Raw genomic sequence first — 16,614 nt, forward strand, 5'->3', positions numbered from 1 at the left:
AAATGCGTGGTACAAAGTCGGTTGGGATAATTTAATGGTTAGTTAAACTCAAGGCAAGCTAAGCAAGAGATAAGGAACTGATCTAAATTACAGTGTGTGTAGCAAGCTAGTCCAGGTGCAGAATGAGTATATAGTCAGTCACCCTATGTATTAAAGGCTTGAGAGAAGAACCAGGCTTTCACCTACTTCCTGAAATAGAAGTAGTCTCAAGTTATATGTAGCCCCTCTGGGAGTAAATTCCAGAGTGTAGGGGCTACTCCTGAGAAGGTTCGCTGATGGGTATCACATCGTACAATGTATTTTGACGAACGTACAGATGGTGATGATCCTTGAGGATCTTGGAGGTCTTAAAGGTGTGTAACTGTATTATATGTTTAAAATTCTAACCAAGTGTATTCTTGGATGTGTAGTCCTAATTTCCCTGAGGAAAAGCAGGACTTCCAAGTTATCCTCAAGTATTTTCAAGGGATAGTAGTATAGGCCCATTCTACAGGCTTGTATAGGCTGTGGGGTCAAAATGACATACTGCATGTTACAAGAACCAATCAGATTCCATTCCTTGTATCATCTTTTGTACAACTTATCAGAGCATGGCTTACCAGGTTTTAGAAGAGCAGATTTGTAACATCATAAGCATTGCCATACTGGGACAGACCGAAGGTCCATCAAGCCCAGTATCCTGTTTCCAACAGTGGCCAATCCAGGTCACAAGTACCTGGCAAGATCCGTGAACAGTAGAACAGATTTTATACTACTTATTCTAGAAATAGGCAGTGGATTTTCCCAAGTCCATCTTAATAATATGTTATGGACTTTCCTGTTAAGAAATTATCTAAACTTTTTTTTAACCCCGCTAAGCTAACTGCTTTTACCACATTTCTCTGGCAGTGAATTCCAGAGTTTAATTACACATTCAGTGAAGAAATATTTTCTCTGATTAGTTTTAAATTTACTACTTAGTAGCTTAATTGCGTGAGCCCTAGTCCTAGTATTTTTGGAAAGGGTAAACAAGCAATTCAGATCTACCCATTTTACTCCACTTAGTATTTTATAGACCTCTATAATATCTTCACTCAGCTGTCTGTCTTTAGCCTTTCCTCATAAGGAAGTCGTCCCATCCTCTATATCATTTTTGTCACCCTTCTCTGTACCTTTTCTAATTCCGCTATATCTTTTCTGAGATGCAATGACCAGAATTGCACACAGTATTCAAGGTGTGGTTGCACCATGAAGCGATACAAAGGCATTATAACATTCTCATTTTGTTTTTCATTCCTTTCCAAGTGCCGTGGAGGAGTAGCCTAGTGGTTTGTGCAGTGGACTTTGATCCTGGGGAACCGAGTTCAAGTAGTAATAGTAGCACTTTAGCTCCTTGTGACTCTGGGCAAGGCACTTAACCCTCCATTGCCCCCGGTGCAAAATAAGTACCTGAATATATGTAAACCGCTTTGAATGTAATTGCAAAAACCTCAGAAAGGAGGTATATCAACTCCCATTTCCCTTTCCCTTTCCTAATAATTCCTCACATTCTATTTTCTTTCTTGGATGCCGCTGCGTATTGAGCTGAGGGTTTCAGTGTATCATCAACAATGACACCTAGATTATTTTCCTGGTCGGTGACCATTATATGGAACCTTGCATCACGTAGCTATAGTTTGGGTTCCTCTTTCCCACATATATCACTTTGCAGTTGGTCATTAAACGTCATCTTCCATTTGGAAGTCTGGTAAGGTCCTCTTGAAAATTTTCACAATACCCTTGCGGTTTAACAACTTTGAATAATTTTGTGTTATCAGCAAATTTAATTACCTCACTCGTTATTTCCATCTCTAAATTATTTATAAATATGTTAAAGAGCAGCAGTCCCAGCACAAACCCCTTAGGAACCCCACTATCCACCCTTCTCCATTGAGAATACTAACCATTTAACCCTACTCAATGTTTTCTATCTTTTAACCAGTTTTTAATCCACAATAGTACATTACCTCCTATCTCATGACTTTCTGATTTCCTCAGGAGTCTTTCATGTGGTACTTAACAAATGCCTTTTGAAAATCCAGTTCCTTGTCATCAAGCAGATGAAGCCATTACGTATGGGTTATGTCCATCAACCAGCAGGGGAGATAGAGAGCACTCAAACTTTCACAGTGCCCTCTTGGCCAGCTAGCTCCACTGCCTCTCCAGTATTCTCTATCTCCCTTAGCAGGGTGGCTGCAGCTTGTTCGAGCTCCAGAAAAATCTGCTGGGAGGTGGTTCCTGGCTTGCCAGTTGTTAACCGGGGTGTTGGAGGCTATAGCAGCTTCACTTTAAAGGCACATAGGTTACCCCTTTCCCTGCCTTACCCATACCTCTGTGGATGTGGACATATTGCCTTGCTTTCCCTGTCCTTACCCACCAACAGTGGATGCAGGCATATAGGTTCGCCCTTTCCCTGCCTTTCCCACTCATCTGAGCCTCCGGAGTCTTCAATACCTCTGCTTTCCTCACAGCTTAAAAAAAAAAATAAAAAAAAGTCGCGTCGCGTTTTTAAACGCAGAGACGCTGGAACAGAGGTTTTTGACCTGATTTTCAGCAGGATCGTAGTTGTACACTAGATCCTTTGAGGTAAGAGTGTTTTCCAATTCCTCCGGGGTGGGCCCGCGATCGGGGCGATTTTGGCGCGAAACCGCCATTTTGGATTTTACCGCCGTTTTTTCGGCGATGGCTGCGGACAATGTAAGCGCTGTTCCACTTGTGGCAAGCGCAAATCAGCAGCAGGGCTCTGTAAATCATGCTGTATTGGCGTAGGAGCCGGCCCGAGCATGGCGAGCGATGTTTCTTCCCGCTCTGAGCTGGCAGCGGGCGCCATTTTGCTTACACCGCATGGCGCAGCCTCCGTGGACACGGAGAGACCTGAGCCGGGTGGGGCACCTCGAGATGAGGTTATTTCAGGAGTGGCTAGCACCGGACAGGATTTGGGTGCCCAGGGTGAGATTTTCTCCCCGGATTTTGTGCTTTTGCTGCATAAAGCATACATGATGAAAAGAGCCCTTCCTCAAGGGTCGCCTGAGGCTCCTCTGATTGCCCCCCCCCCCCCCCCCGATGAATTCTGGCCTGGGACTGCCCAGTGAGGTTTTTTCCCCGGATGCTTGGCCTAAAGATAAGCGCAGAAGGGTTAATTCCCCTTCAGATTGTGGTGCATCTTTCCCCCCCCCCCCCCCCCCCCCCCCCCCCCCCCCCCCCCCCCCCCCCCGTGGTCGGGGTGTGAGGATTCGGAGCACTCTGACAGACGTTCTTGGTCTGAGGAACCAGAGTCAGGTGCGGATTTACCACAGGATCTGGATGATCCCTCCGCGGTGAGGATTTTCCACCGTGATGAGCTGCCAGCGCTTATTTCAGATACCCTGCAGGCCCTCTCGATTGAAGATCCTGACAGTGGCATGGCCTCCTCGGGTAATCCCAGGATGGCTAGTACCAAGAAAGCTGCTCGGGCCTTCCCTTTGCATGACTCCATCCTAGAGCTTGTTTCGGCTCAGTGGGCTGACCCCGAGGGACCTTTGAGAGTTTCCAGGGCTATGGGGCAGTTATACCCTCTGCGTGAGGGACATATGGCTCGTTTTCAAATGCCTACAGTGGATGCCCTAGTCACTGCGGTGACAAAGAGAACTACCCTCCCTGATGAAGGAGGTGTTGCCCTGAAGGATGTTCAAGACCGTAGGCTGGAAACAGCGTTGAAACGGTCCTTTGAAATTGCAGGTCTCACTGTTCGGGCGTCTGCATGCAGCTGTTATGCTGTGAGAGCCTGCCTAGCTTGGCTGCAACAGGCAGTGGCTCAGCCCGGAGATGGAGCGGAGCCCTTCTTGGATGTGGCTCCGCGGATGGAGGTGGCCTTGTCCTTTCTGGCTGATGCCCTTTATGACCTTGTCAGAGCTTCGGCTAAACAAATGGCAGTAGCAGTGGCGGCTCGCTGTCGTCTGTGGCTACGACACTGGGCAGCGGACATGGCCTCTAAGCAAAGGTTGGTGAAGTTGCCTTTTCAAGGACTTCTCCTATTTGGTGAGGAGTTGGAGAAAATTGTGAAAGGCCTGGGTGATCCAAAACCCCAGTGCTTGCCCGAAGATAGGCAGAGGCCTTCCTCTAAGGACCAGGCGGTCCACTCCTCGTACAGACCTCGCTTCCGTGAAGCTAGAAGTTACCGCCCGGGGCGTTCTGCTGGGTTCACTTCACGTGCCCGTGGTCAGCAGAGGAACTCCTTTTGCTCGGACAAGCGTTCCGCAGCCGGTGGCTCAAGACCAGGAGTTCAGGGGCGACCCTCTCAATGATGGTGCGCCGGCCCTCTCCTCGATGCCTGTCATCGGAGGACGGCTTTCCCTCTTTGTCGAGGAGTGGGCCAAGATTTCCTCAGATCAGTGGGTTCTGGACCTGATCAGAGATGGATACAGAATAGAATTCAACGCCCCAGTAAGAGACGTGTTTGTGGAGTCCCGATGCGGTTCTGCCGTCAAATGGGCGGCGGTGGAGGAGACTTTACAAGGTCTGATTCAGTTAGGGGCAGTGACCCCGGTGCCTCCTGCCGAGCAAGGCTGCGGCCGATACTCCATCTACTTTGTGGTGCCGCAAAAAGGTGGGTCCTTTCGCCCTATTCTGGACTTAAAAGAAGTGAACAAGTCCCTGAGAGTGCGGCATTTCCACATGGAATTCCTGCGCTCCGTCATTGCGGCGGTACAGCCAGGAGAGTTTCTCACGTCTCTAGACCTGAAAGAAGCTTACTTGCACATACCGATTTGGCCCCCGCACCAGAAGTTTCTGAGGTTTGCGGTGTTGGGAAAACATTTCCAGTTCAGGGCCTTGCCTTTTGGCCTCGCCACAGCTCCCCGAACCTTTTCGAAGGTAATGGTGTAAGTTTTGACTTTTATAGTTGCTTCGTTAAGCTTTTTTTTTTTTTTTAAACTATTCTACTCATTTTATCATAGGCTCCTTTTTGAAAGTTAATTTTTTTTTTTAATTTCAAGAAGTCTTTATTTAGTTATAAAACCAAGGCAAAAAGTACAACCAAACTGGAGAACTTGATAAAAGTATGACATACAAAAAAGGTTACGATCAAGTTCACAATAAATGCCAAGTTCCCTTAACGCAATGGAAGTCTCAGCAGCAGCACCACAATGTGAAACAAATGCAACTTCTAATGTTTAAAATATTTTCATAATCTGAACCCCCCCCCCACACCAACCCTCCAACTCCTCACTGCAACTACCACTCCTCCATGGTATCAAGGAAAAGATACCCCGCAAAGTATCAGTAGGAGCAATGCCTTAGGAAAGGTTCCCAAATTGCAATATATTCTAACTCTCCCATCTTATATCTTAGGCTTTTGGCATTTAGACATTTCAAACAGTGCTGTTCCTGTTTACAATTTGCTCAGCAGTTGACAGTGATAATTTTCAGTCTTGAAAATCTGTCTGCTCCCCTGGTCTGCTGTGGTCTTTATTGTATCCTTGCTATCAGGATACCCTATTTTCCCTATTTTGGTGATATCTTTTAAAGATACCTTGTTATGAACCATGCACTTATGAGCAACTGTCTGCCTTCTCCTAGTTTCTAGTTTAAAATCTTTTCTATCTTTTTAATTGTTGATGCCAGAAGCCAGGTTCCACCCTAGTTAATAAGGTGGAGCCCATCTGTCCTGAATAGGCACCCCCTTCCCTAGAATATTACCCAGTTCCTAACAAATTTAAAACCCTCCTCCGTGCACCATCATCTCATGCATGCGTTGAGACTCTGGAGCTCTACCTGCTTCTTGGGTCCTGGGCATGGAATGGGGAGCACTTCTGAAAATGCTACCCTGGAAGTTCTGGATTTGAGCTTTCAACCTAACAGCCTAAATTTGCCTTCCAGAACCTCCTTCCCACATTTTTCTCTGTTTTTGGTACTCACATGTAGCAAGACAGCAGGCTCCTCCCCATCACTGTCTAAAATCTTATCTAGGTACCGTGTGAGGTCCGCCACCTTCGCACCAGGCAGGTAAGTGATCATGCGATCCTCGCATCCACTAGCCACCCAGCTATCTACATGCCTAATGATCGAATTTCAGACTACATCTCCTGGGCAGAAGCCTCTAGAGACACATCCTCAGTGTGAGAGGATATTGCTTAAAATCCTTTGCTAAGTGAGCAGAGTAACTTAAAATAAAGTCCCTGAGGTTACATATTTAATTCTAAGTCTACCTTTCCCCAAATTTAAAATCAATTTCCTAACAAAGTCCTACCAATGAAGATCTCTCCCTCTCTAGATGACTTCTCACAGCACCTCTTCAAAATTTGTTAAAATTAGTTAATGGCACGGGAGGAAGTGACGTCACCGGGAGAGATGGCAGCCTAGCTTGGAAGCTCCGACTCCTCGCGCTAGATTTCAGCTTTCAACAGCAATAAAAACGGCAGCAAGCGTGAGAAAATAGCGATATCAGCTTACTAAACCCTCCCTTCAACAGAATCGGCGATGAGCAAAACTCCCGCTACGCGCAAAAAAGAGAGCGAGCGGCCTGAGAGAGTCATGGCGGGAAAAAGCGCCAAATGCCACGAGTCACCAGAGCGAGCCTCGCACTCTGACTCCGAATCGGCACAGTCCCAGGCTGAGCAGCGACACCCGCCCTCTAAAAAAAGTATCCCAACCGAATTGCGGAGGTTTTTAGCGAATATTCAGGCGGAGATAAAGCAGTCGAAGGATGAAATTCTGGAACGCATGGACTCCCTGAGCACAGATCTCCGTGAGTTGGGGGGGCGGGTGGAAGATGCAGAACTTAAATTAGAAGAACAGGCAGAGACATTGCTTAAGCATAACGAGAAGCTGCTTGAACTGGACAAACACCGGCTGGAACTAGAATATAAGATAGATGATTTGGAAAATCGAGGGAGGCGAAACAACCTTAGGTTTCGGGGGGTGCCAGAAGGAGGAGAAACAGAGAACGTTACACAGATTGTCCAGACGCTGTGTGCCTCTTTACTTGGCCCAGAAGCTGGAGAGAATAAAGTGGAACTGGATAGAGCGCACAGAGCGCTTGGAGCTCGCAAAGAGCAGCAACAGCGAGATATTATTGTCCGCTTTCACAAATATGAAACCAAGGAATTGATCATGACAAAGGCGCGGAAGGCGCAGAACCTGGAGTTTGGAGGCGCAAAGGTATTGGTGTATCAAGATCTGTCGCAATATACCCTGCAGCAACGACGACAAATGAAGCCAGCCCTGGATATTTTAACAAAACATCAAGTGCAGTACAGATGGGGCTTCCCGTTTTCTCTGAACTTTACCCTGAAGGGTAGCAAATACCGGGTGCGATCCTTACAAGAAGCCTGGGAGGCCTTGCACGCGGCAGAGCTGGTGAACTCGGCTATTCCACCAGCTGAGCTGGCATCATCCACCAAGGCTAAGCTTCAGGGCTGGCAAAGAGCATCGGGGCCAGTGCGACGTGGCAACAATAGGAGATGACTGGACAGATACCAGTAGAGAAAAGAGACATTTGGACTGAGTAAATGGACATAGAAATGTGTCATTGTGCCTGGCACCCGTTGGTCCGCCAGGAGCTGTTCTAACGGGTGACCAGGTCTGGTGTATGGCCGGCTAACTCTTGTTGTGAGGTGAGGAATGTGGGATTGTAAGTTTGATCGGATTGCACAAATGACATGATGTGGTTGGCTGAAGCTGGAAGTGTATAGATACACTTTACAGGAACTAACAATATGTTGAAGGGGGTTGGATAGGGTTATATATAACAACGTTTGAATGCTGGAATGCAACTGGGCGGGGGGAGGGGGATGCCTGGCCGGGGTGTCGGGAGTGTTGTGACCCACTTACTCGGAACCCACTCAGGGGTTTTACACTCCTGGCTGGTGTAACAGTGGGGAGATGTGGGGGGAGGGATTGGGAGAACGAGATGAGGGAGGGTTGTGGGGGGAGGGAAGACATAGGTAATAATTACTGCTATACTGACCTGTGCTGCTCACAAGGGGGATGTACATTGCTTTTATTCTCTGCAGACCTCAGCTATTCTTTACACGCTAAGACATGTGTCCTGAGCTGAAGATAGTCTCCTATAATGTCAAGGGACTTAACATGCCTCAAAAAAGACAGAAGCTCTATGGGGAACTCCACCGGTTAAAACCACACATAGTTCTATTGCAAGAAACACACCTGCGTCGCAAACACGAGAAATTTCTCTCCTGCCCTGGTTATTCAGGGGTCTATTGCGCATCCGGGGCGGACTCAAGGAGGGGAGGAGTGGCGATATTGCTGCACTCTTCACTGGGGGCCCAGGTGACGCAGACTAAAAGAGACCCTGGGGGGCGTTTTTTATTTTTACAACTTAAGCTAGACCAAGTAGTCCTCACGGTAGCAACAATATATGCCCCAAATTCTGGACAAGGGGATTTTTTTAACAAAATTCGAACCTTACTGGGGTCCTTCACTACTGGGGCGCTTATACTTGGGGGTGACTTCAATGCAGTTATGAACCTAGGACAAGATCGCTCTGGGGTAGTCAGGACGGAGGGGCACAAAGAAGCGCGATCGCTGGCCTCGTTGGCTTACTCCTTGGGGCTCTTAGATCTTTGGAGACTGACACACCACAAAGAAAGGGACTACACTTACTACTCTCCGGTACATCAAACATACTCCCGTATTGACTACATCTTCCTAGACACCACATTAGTGGAATTAGGCCCAAACGCTGGAATTGGTAGTATGACGATATCTGATCATGCCCCAATATGGGTTACTCTCCCAAATATTCAAACTGAAGTGAAAGACAGACGCTGGTCTCTGAACGCGAGCCTGTTGCAGGAGGAGCAGGTGGTGGAGGGCTACAAACAAGTGTTTAAAGAATACCTTGACCACAACTTAGCTTCGGGCCCACCGCTGCATGTGGTATGGGACGCTTTAAAGGCGGTGTCCAGAGGACACTTTTTGCAATTGGCTAGTACTCGTGCAAGGGCCCGTAGATCCCGCTTAAACACATGCATAGGACGTATACAGGCACTGGAGCAACAGCACAAGGCTGGTCCCTCACCACAAACCTGGGATGCCCTGTGTAGGGAGAGAATGGCACTGGATTCGATATACTCGGAACAACTCGACCTAATAAAGGCGAGACAGGGGGTACAGTCATATGAGTTAACTAACAAAGCTGGGCGCCTATTGGCAATGCGACTGCGAAGACAGAAAGTGGATAGAATGATTAAGCAGGTGAAAGATAGAGGGGGTGGTTTGTTGCGTCATTCGGCACTCATTCGCGAGCATTTCAGAGAATATTATCAGAAGCTCTACGAGCAGGAGATTGAACCTCCTGGGGAAAAAATAGATAACTACTTGCAAGACAGTGATCTCATCCCTTTAGCTAAGCAACACCAGGAACTGCTGGAGAGGCCTGTTACACCTAAAGAAGTTCAGGAGGCGATTGGAGGCATGCCCTCAAACAAGTCTCCGGGGCTTGACGGCTTCCCCAACGAGTTCTACCGGACATTTGCCATTGAATTGGCCCCCTTGCTTGCCGATATGTTTAATCAGGTAGGGGTGGGGGGAAATCTGCCACGAACAATGTTGGAGGCTTGGATAGCGGTGATCCCAAAGCCCGGCAAAGATCTCACTGAATGTGGCTCTTATAGGCCCATATCTGTACTAAATGCCGACGTTAAAATCCTGGCTAAGGTCCTTGCTAATAGGCTGGCACCCCTCATGCCAACTCTAGTGCACCCTGACCAAGTGGGCTTTGTTTCCTATCGAAAGGCGATGGACAACATCAGACGCACTTTAGATCTTATATACTTGGCCAAGCGAAACCAGAGACCATTATGCCTTTTAAGCCTAGATGCAGAAAAGGCTTTCGACAGGGTCCACTGGCCTTTTATGTATAGGACCCTGGAGACCTTGGGGTTTGGCACACGGTTCAGGGGCTGGATACAAGCATTTTATTCCTTTCCCAGAGCTTGCATTAAGATTAATGGCAGTCACTCAGATTCATTTTCCTTGCATAGGGGCACAAGACAGGGGTGTCCTCTTTCCCCTCTTCTGTTTGCAATTGTCATGGAGCCATTTGCCTCTAAGGTTCGGAAAGATCCGCTGATCGCTGGGCCTACTGTGGCAGGGAGAATGCATAAAATGGCACTCTTTGCGGACGATGTTTTGCTGTATATTACCCGCCCCCACGCCGCGCTCCCTAGGCTTACTCAACTTATTGAGGAGTACTCTGTAGTATCGGGCTTTAAAGTTAATATGACAAAATCTGAGGCCCTGAATATCTCTCTACCGGAAGATACAGTTGCAGAACTTAAAGCTGCTCACGCTTTTCGGTGGGCGGGTAGATACATTCGATATTTGGGGGTGAATCTCACTTCCAACCTGTCTGACTTATTCTCCGCCAACTACAGAGGCCTGGTCCGAGCCCTTGCGACAGATATGGAACGCTGGGGCGATCTAGAGGTCTCCTGGTTCGGTCGTATAGCAATTCTTAAGATGAACGTCTTACCTCGAATCTTATACTTATTCCAGGTGCTGCCTGTAATGATGCCCAGGCGATTTCTTGCCTCCTTGCAGGATAGAATTGTGCGCTTCGTCTGGGCAGGAAAACATCCTAGGCTGGCTCGGGCCCTGTTATATCAAGGGAGACGTCGTGGAGGCCTGGCGGTCCCGAACGTCTTCTGGTACTATCGGGCGGCCCAGGGAAAGGTAGCTTTGGAATGGTATCAGGGGTACCCGGACAGACAATGGGTGCACTTGGAACAACATTCTGCAGGTACGACACCGCTGGGTGCGCTTATGTGGCTACCAAAGCCATTTCGCAAGCTTGCCGAAAGCGTCTGTCCCTCGGTGGAGGTTACCCTTCATTACTGGGATAAATTGTTTCCGGGGGGCAGGTGTACTTTGACACGTTTGGCCCCTATAGCACATAACCCGTTATTCCTGCCGGGGACGACGGAGGGCTCGGTCATGAGGTGGTACAGGGAAGGGCTACGAACATGGGATCAGCTGTTTGATGGAGACACTCTCCTTGATTTTGGAGAGCTGCAATCACGAAACCCTGGGGTGTTGAGAGACGATTTTGCATACTACCAACTAGCTCATTTCCTTCGCACCAAGGCCGTTACTACGGTAATTAAGCGGACCAAAGGCTACTTGGAGGAGATATGTGAAAAGTTAACCACTTCTAGAGGCTTGATAGGCACACTTTACAAATATATCACTACGCAGAACCCTGTGTATGAGTGTCATAGGAGGGGTTGGGAGAGGGAATTGGGGGTGACATTGGATGTGCCGGGGTGGGAGAGAATAGAACGTGAAGCGACAAGGGTCTCCATACACGTCCCGCTAAAGGAAAATGCTATGAAGGTGCTATACAGATGGTACCTTACTCCTGATCGCCTCCAGCGCATATACCCAAACACATCAGGTCTCTGCTGGAGGGGGTGTGGTATGAGGGGGACGATGGGACACTTTTGGTGGAATTGCCATAAAATGAGAGCTTTCTGGAAGGCGGTTCAAAACAGGCTGCAGAGTTGGTTACAAACACCCATTCCTTGGGCCCCGACGGTGTTTCTCTTTGCTGCAAAAGTAGAGGGCATGCCGGCTGCGCAGCATAAGCTGCTGAGGCAGGCGGTATGTGTTGCCCGAGTGACAATTGCACAGCACTGGAAACATCAGGGGGTCCCGTCGATCAAGAAATGGCATAATAAATTGAAACATGTGTGTGAGATGGAAAGACTCTTGGCAGTCAGGAGACATCAAATGCACAAGTGGCATGATATATGGAAGTTCTTTGTTAATGCAGTAGGTAATGTTTAGAACAGGCACATGTGAGAAGTGTGAATGCCGCATAGTGAGACAGCCATGAAGGGCAGGGAAATAGAAGGGGGAGGGAGGGACTGGGTAGGTTTTAATTTTGGACGGGGGTGGTTGTTTATATGGGGGCGTGGGGGGGGGAAATGCTTTCTTTATTAAAACAAAACAACAAAAAAGTTGAAGTTTCTACAGTTATATTTCACTGTTGTATTGTGGCAGCACTTTGCACTACTTGAGTCTCATCTTGCTGGGACTACATTGTAAACACACCAGTGTAGTGCGATGATTATTGTACATTGTTTATTGCAAATTTTCAATAAAAGACTTCTTACAAATAAAAAAAAAAAAATTAGTTAATGGCAAAAGGAGTTGATTAAATAAAGAATATATGTGTGTGTTGTAAACCGTTGCAGTATATATAAAGAGTACAGCTTTCCCTTTTATTCTAACTCCTTTAAGATCTTAGTTTCAAAGAATATTTTTTCTGGTCTGTGTTTTCATAGAATTGTACTTATAAAATAGACTGAAAAGGACATACAGCCTTGCCAATAACAAGCTTGGGTACTCAGGAGGAGGAGGAGGATGAGTTTTAACTTCAGTATTATCAAACCTTTAAACTAATTTTTATACAGCTGCTGTTATGCATCCAGATTACCCAGAATGTTAAAAATGTGCTTGTGTTGAACTTTTGTAGCTGAATACCAATCTTAACATACTTTGGAGCACTCTGTACAGATTCAGTTCATTTTAGTGCAAGATTTATGTTTTTGTTCCACATTAAGTAAATAAACATTTCCTACCATCCCAAGCTGCCAGATAACGTGTTCAAAAACTCCTTGAGATTGTTCAGAATTTAATTGTGTGTTTGTATGTGTGTATATTTGTTTTCAGGTACAGTCCTCTGTTGCAGTGGGCACGCCTGATTATATCTCCCCAGAAATATTACAAGCTATGGAAGATGGAATGGGGAAATATGGTCCAGAATGTGACTGGTGGTCTCTTGGTGTCTGCATGTATGAAATGATGTACGGTGAAACACCCTTTTATGCTGAGTCATTAGTGGAAACTTATGGGAAAATTATGAATCATGAGGTAAGCACATTTTCCCATTGTTTTAGTATTGTGTTTCGCTGTGTTTGAGATTTTATTTATTGGGAATGTCATTTGGAGAGATTTAAATAATATATTCTCCGAGAACAAGCAGGCCATATTCTTACATGTGGGTGATGTCATCTACATTGCCCAGTTCGGAGCTTAAACAAGCTAATATAACTTTTAAGAGCATGCGTAGTGTCCCTTCCCACCCGCCGCGAGAGCGAGGGACCATCAGTCTCTTCTCATCTGCATTGAGGAGAGAACGTGATTGTTCTGCGCTCCTCACAGTAGCTGGTGCATGAGCATATTTTTTTGATTTGTTTTTGTTTTTGTTTTCTTTGGGAAAGTTCACCTCCCTTCCTGTACAGTTTTAGTTTGATTTTCTCCACTGCTATGTGGCTGGATTCACATCAGGCTCTTCAACTTAGATTAAATAACACACTTTTTGCTTATTTACAACCCAAACTTTTACTGATTTCTGCTCAGCCTGTGTTGAGGCACCAGTCCTCAATTTTACTTCTTTCATTTATTTTGGCTGGAGAAAGGAAACTTTTATCTTCTCTTCATATTACAAATAACTCTCCTCATGCCCTCTGATCAGAGCAGAATCTGTATTTACATCAAACCCTCCTTCTGGACAACAAAGAAAAAGCCTACATCAACCTGCATCAGTTGGACCATCCAAGGATATCAGAACCAGAAACTATAAAATGCATACTTACAATCCCTGAGGTAGTTTTATTTTAACTACATAACTATTTCTAAAGTTCTGAATCTGTTAGATTCCTTAAAACTAAAGTCAACTATCAACCTTCTCTGCATTAAGTCTCCAAAGAAATTCACATAGAAGTGCTAAGTACCGCCATTTGTTTCTCTATTGCTAGAAGCCTCTGATTGCAGTACTCAAAGAGCACTGTATTAGCATTTCCCCTAGTTACATTCCAAGGTATGCTTAAGGTCAGTAACGGGTCTTTGCCTTACAAATACCTGAACTGCTCGATCACCTCCTCCTCTCTTTATTGCCTGTAGTAATTCCAATCCTGCAATTTGAATAAGAGAATTATCTGGATTTTTAACCATGAGAGCTACACTATGGCCTGTCTATTCAAAGCTGCAGGACTAACTATGGAAGAATGGCAGCTTAATAGAAGAACCCAAGGCGTGCTTAAGGTCAGTTCTCTCCATTGTCTTATAAATACCTGTCTGCTCAGCTCTGTACTTATAACCATACTTCAAACAGCAAACAAAGGAAATTAACTGTATAACAGGAGAGCTACAATGTGGCCTCTTCCCGATCTAAACTCCCCCAACTGCTGTATGACTAGCTATGGAAGAATGGCAGCTTAATGAGGAACCCTACCTAATTATAGCGAATAATGGCGTCATTTTGAAGCTTGCCACATCGGCACATCTACACCTCCCCATCTTATGAGTATTTGAGACACCTTGACCTCTCCTCACCATTGGTGGCATCTACCTTCAAGGAAGACTCCATTCTGAAGTCTTTAACAGCGCACTTTTAGGACTGATAAAGAGTGTTAAACACAACTGACTTAAACTAGCTCCAAAAGCAATCACCATGAAGTGGCTCACATGGATTTGCTTAGCCCTTTTGTGCACGTCTGGTGGCACCCTACCAGATAACTAGGTGCCTAATCCTATCCCTCTAATCTATAACCTGTCTAGAAAACCATGTAATAAGAAACACCCTAATTATAATGCCAGATATCTGCAAGACAATGCCAGTACATATCGTCAGAACTCTACTATGGTTACAGACCAGAATCAAATGGCTAACATTTGACAACCTAAAAAACCTCGTTATCTTTTGCAATTATCCAAACAATTCTCCCCTTTGGAACACAAGTCTCAACTCACTCCTGTCCCCACCATTTATATCAGCGCCAGGTCTGTGGGGAACAAGGCTGTCTTACTCGGGGATCTGCGAGAATCTTCAGATCTGGGCTTTCTGTTTATCTCAGAAATATGGCTCACAGAAGTTGATAGTTCGATACTACCCCATATCTATCCCACCCAGTTATGGTATTCTTCATTCTCCAAGACTGGGTGAAAAAGGAGACAGAATTGCTCTAATCTTGAAGAGTTTTTCCACGTGTCTTTAGTTCTGGGCTTTTCCCTGAACTGGAATGCTTGCTGTGCAAATTCTGTGAAGATTCAAATGAGGCAAATCAAATCGCCCTACTTCTCATTTACTGTCCTCCGGGAGCTTGGTCCAAGGCAGAATCTCTACTTGAACAGATTACTTCCTCAGCCATCTCACAATTTTCAGTTATTATTTTCCTGGGAGACTTAAATTTACACTTGGAAAATGATTGACACCAATGTCCACAACTTCAAATCATTCCTGAAGGACTGCAGACTAACCACTTTCTCTGAGGGTGCAACTCATGAAAAAGGCCTAATAGCTTGACTAGTTCATTCAAATGACCGCTTCCAACTGGATTTCACCATTAATATCTCTATGTCAAGCTTAACCAGACACAAGTCTTCCAAACTCATCTCTACCAGAGGTAAAATCAACGAGGCCATTTTCTGGTCTGAGCTAACAGGTTCCCTCACTACCGCATCTCCTACACATGGTTCGATCAAATCCCGCTGGGACACCAAGGTGAAAGCCATACTAGACAAAATTGCTCCCATTTACCACTAAAAAGGTCAAGACATCCAGAAGTTTGCCATGGTTTACAGAGGAACTATCCATCCTAGAAAAGCAATGGAGAAAAAACAAAGATACTACTGATAAATCCAAAGGTAGCTGACTCAAAACGCCAATACTATAGCAGCCTAATAGGTCAAGATGATCTTGACAGTAAAAAACATTTCTCCTTAGTTAAAACACTAGCTTCCACTAATAAGGATGAACATTCACAGAAAACATGTCCCACTGCCCAAGACCTAGCTGATCATTTCGCCAATAAGATCCTCCAAATTAGGTCTGAACTATCTGAAGCTACACCAGCAGAGAAATAGTCCAACCCATAGCTCAACCTTAATCACTGGAGATTGTACAACTCAAGGACTCAAAACTGACCTAAACTGGGAAACTTCTCAGCCACTAACAGTTGAGGATGTAAGATCAATGCTGTTGAAATGCTCCCAAGCCAACTGCTCAGAACATCTACTCAAATCCATCCCTATGGGAGCAGTAAACTTGCTACTTGATAATCTCAGTGAGCTGTTAAAAACTGGCGCTCTTCCTTCTGGCATGGGCAAAATTGTTCTCACTCCACTACCGAAGGGATCTGGGCTAGACGTAACATCGCCTGCAAACTTCCGTCAAGTGGCAAGCATACCCTTTTTTACTAAAGTATTAGAAACCTACATTAGTAAACATCGCTGTTTATATCTGGAAAAAAGTTTCTATTTTACACGTCACAATTTGGCTTCAGATCGTCACATAGTATGGAAACATTGCTGCTAGTTCTAACTACATATGTCAAACAACATCTGTGCAAAGGCAACCAAGTAATTCTCCAGTTTGATATATCAGTGGCGTTCGATGTGGTTGACCACACATTGCTACTTGAACGCCTGGATCAGATAGGAATAACAGGGACTGTGTTCAAATGGTTCAGTGAATTTCTTTCAAATCAAAGTTATTCTGTTGAGCAAAACAACCAGTTTTCCAACATCTGGTCTCCTAATTACAGGGTCCCACAGGGATCTCCACTGTCACCTATCCTGTTCAGTCTCTTT

At 45.7% G+C, this 16,614-nt stretch overlaps 1 protein-coding gene across 1 annotated transcript in view; it reads left to right on the forward strand.

Moving 5' to 3' along the window:
* The window catches only part of CDC42BPB (CDC42 binding protein kinase beta), a 288,059-nt gene that overhangs the window by 118,930 nt on the left and 152,515 nt on the right, over positions 1 to 16,614 (forward strand). Inside the window, 1 exon segment of the mRNA XM_030214305.1 lies at positions 12,694 to 12,894. Within this exon segment, the coding sequence (XP_030070165.1) occupies positions 12,694 to 12,894 (201 nt within the window).

This window comes from Microcaecilia unicolor, chromosome 9 (genome assembly GCF_901765095.1).
Source record: "Microcaecilia unicolor chromosome 9, aMicUni1.1, whole genome shotgun sequence".
Lineage (NCBI taxonomy): Eukaryota > Metazoa > Chordata > Amphibia > Gymnophiona > Siphonopidae > Microcaecilia > Microcaecilia unicolor.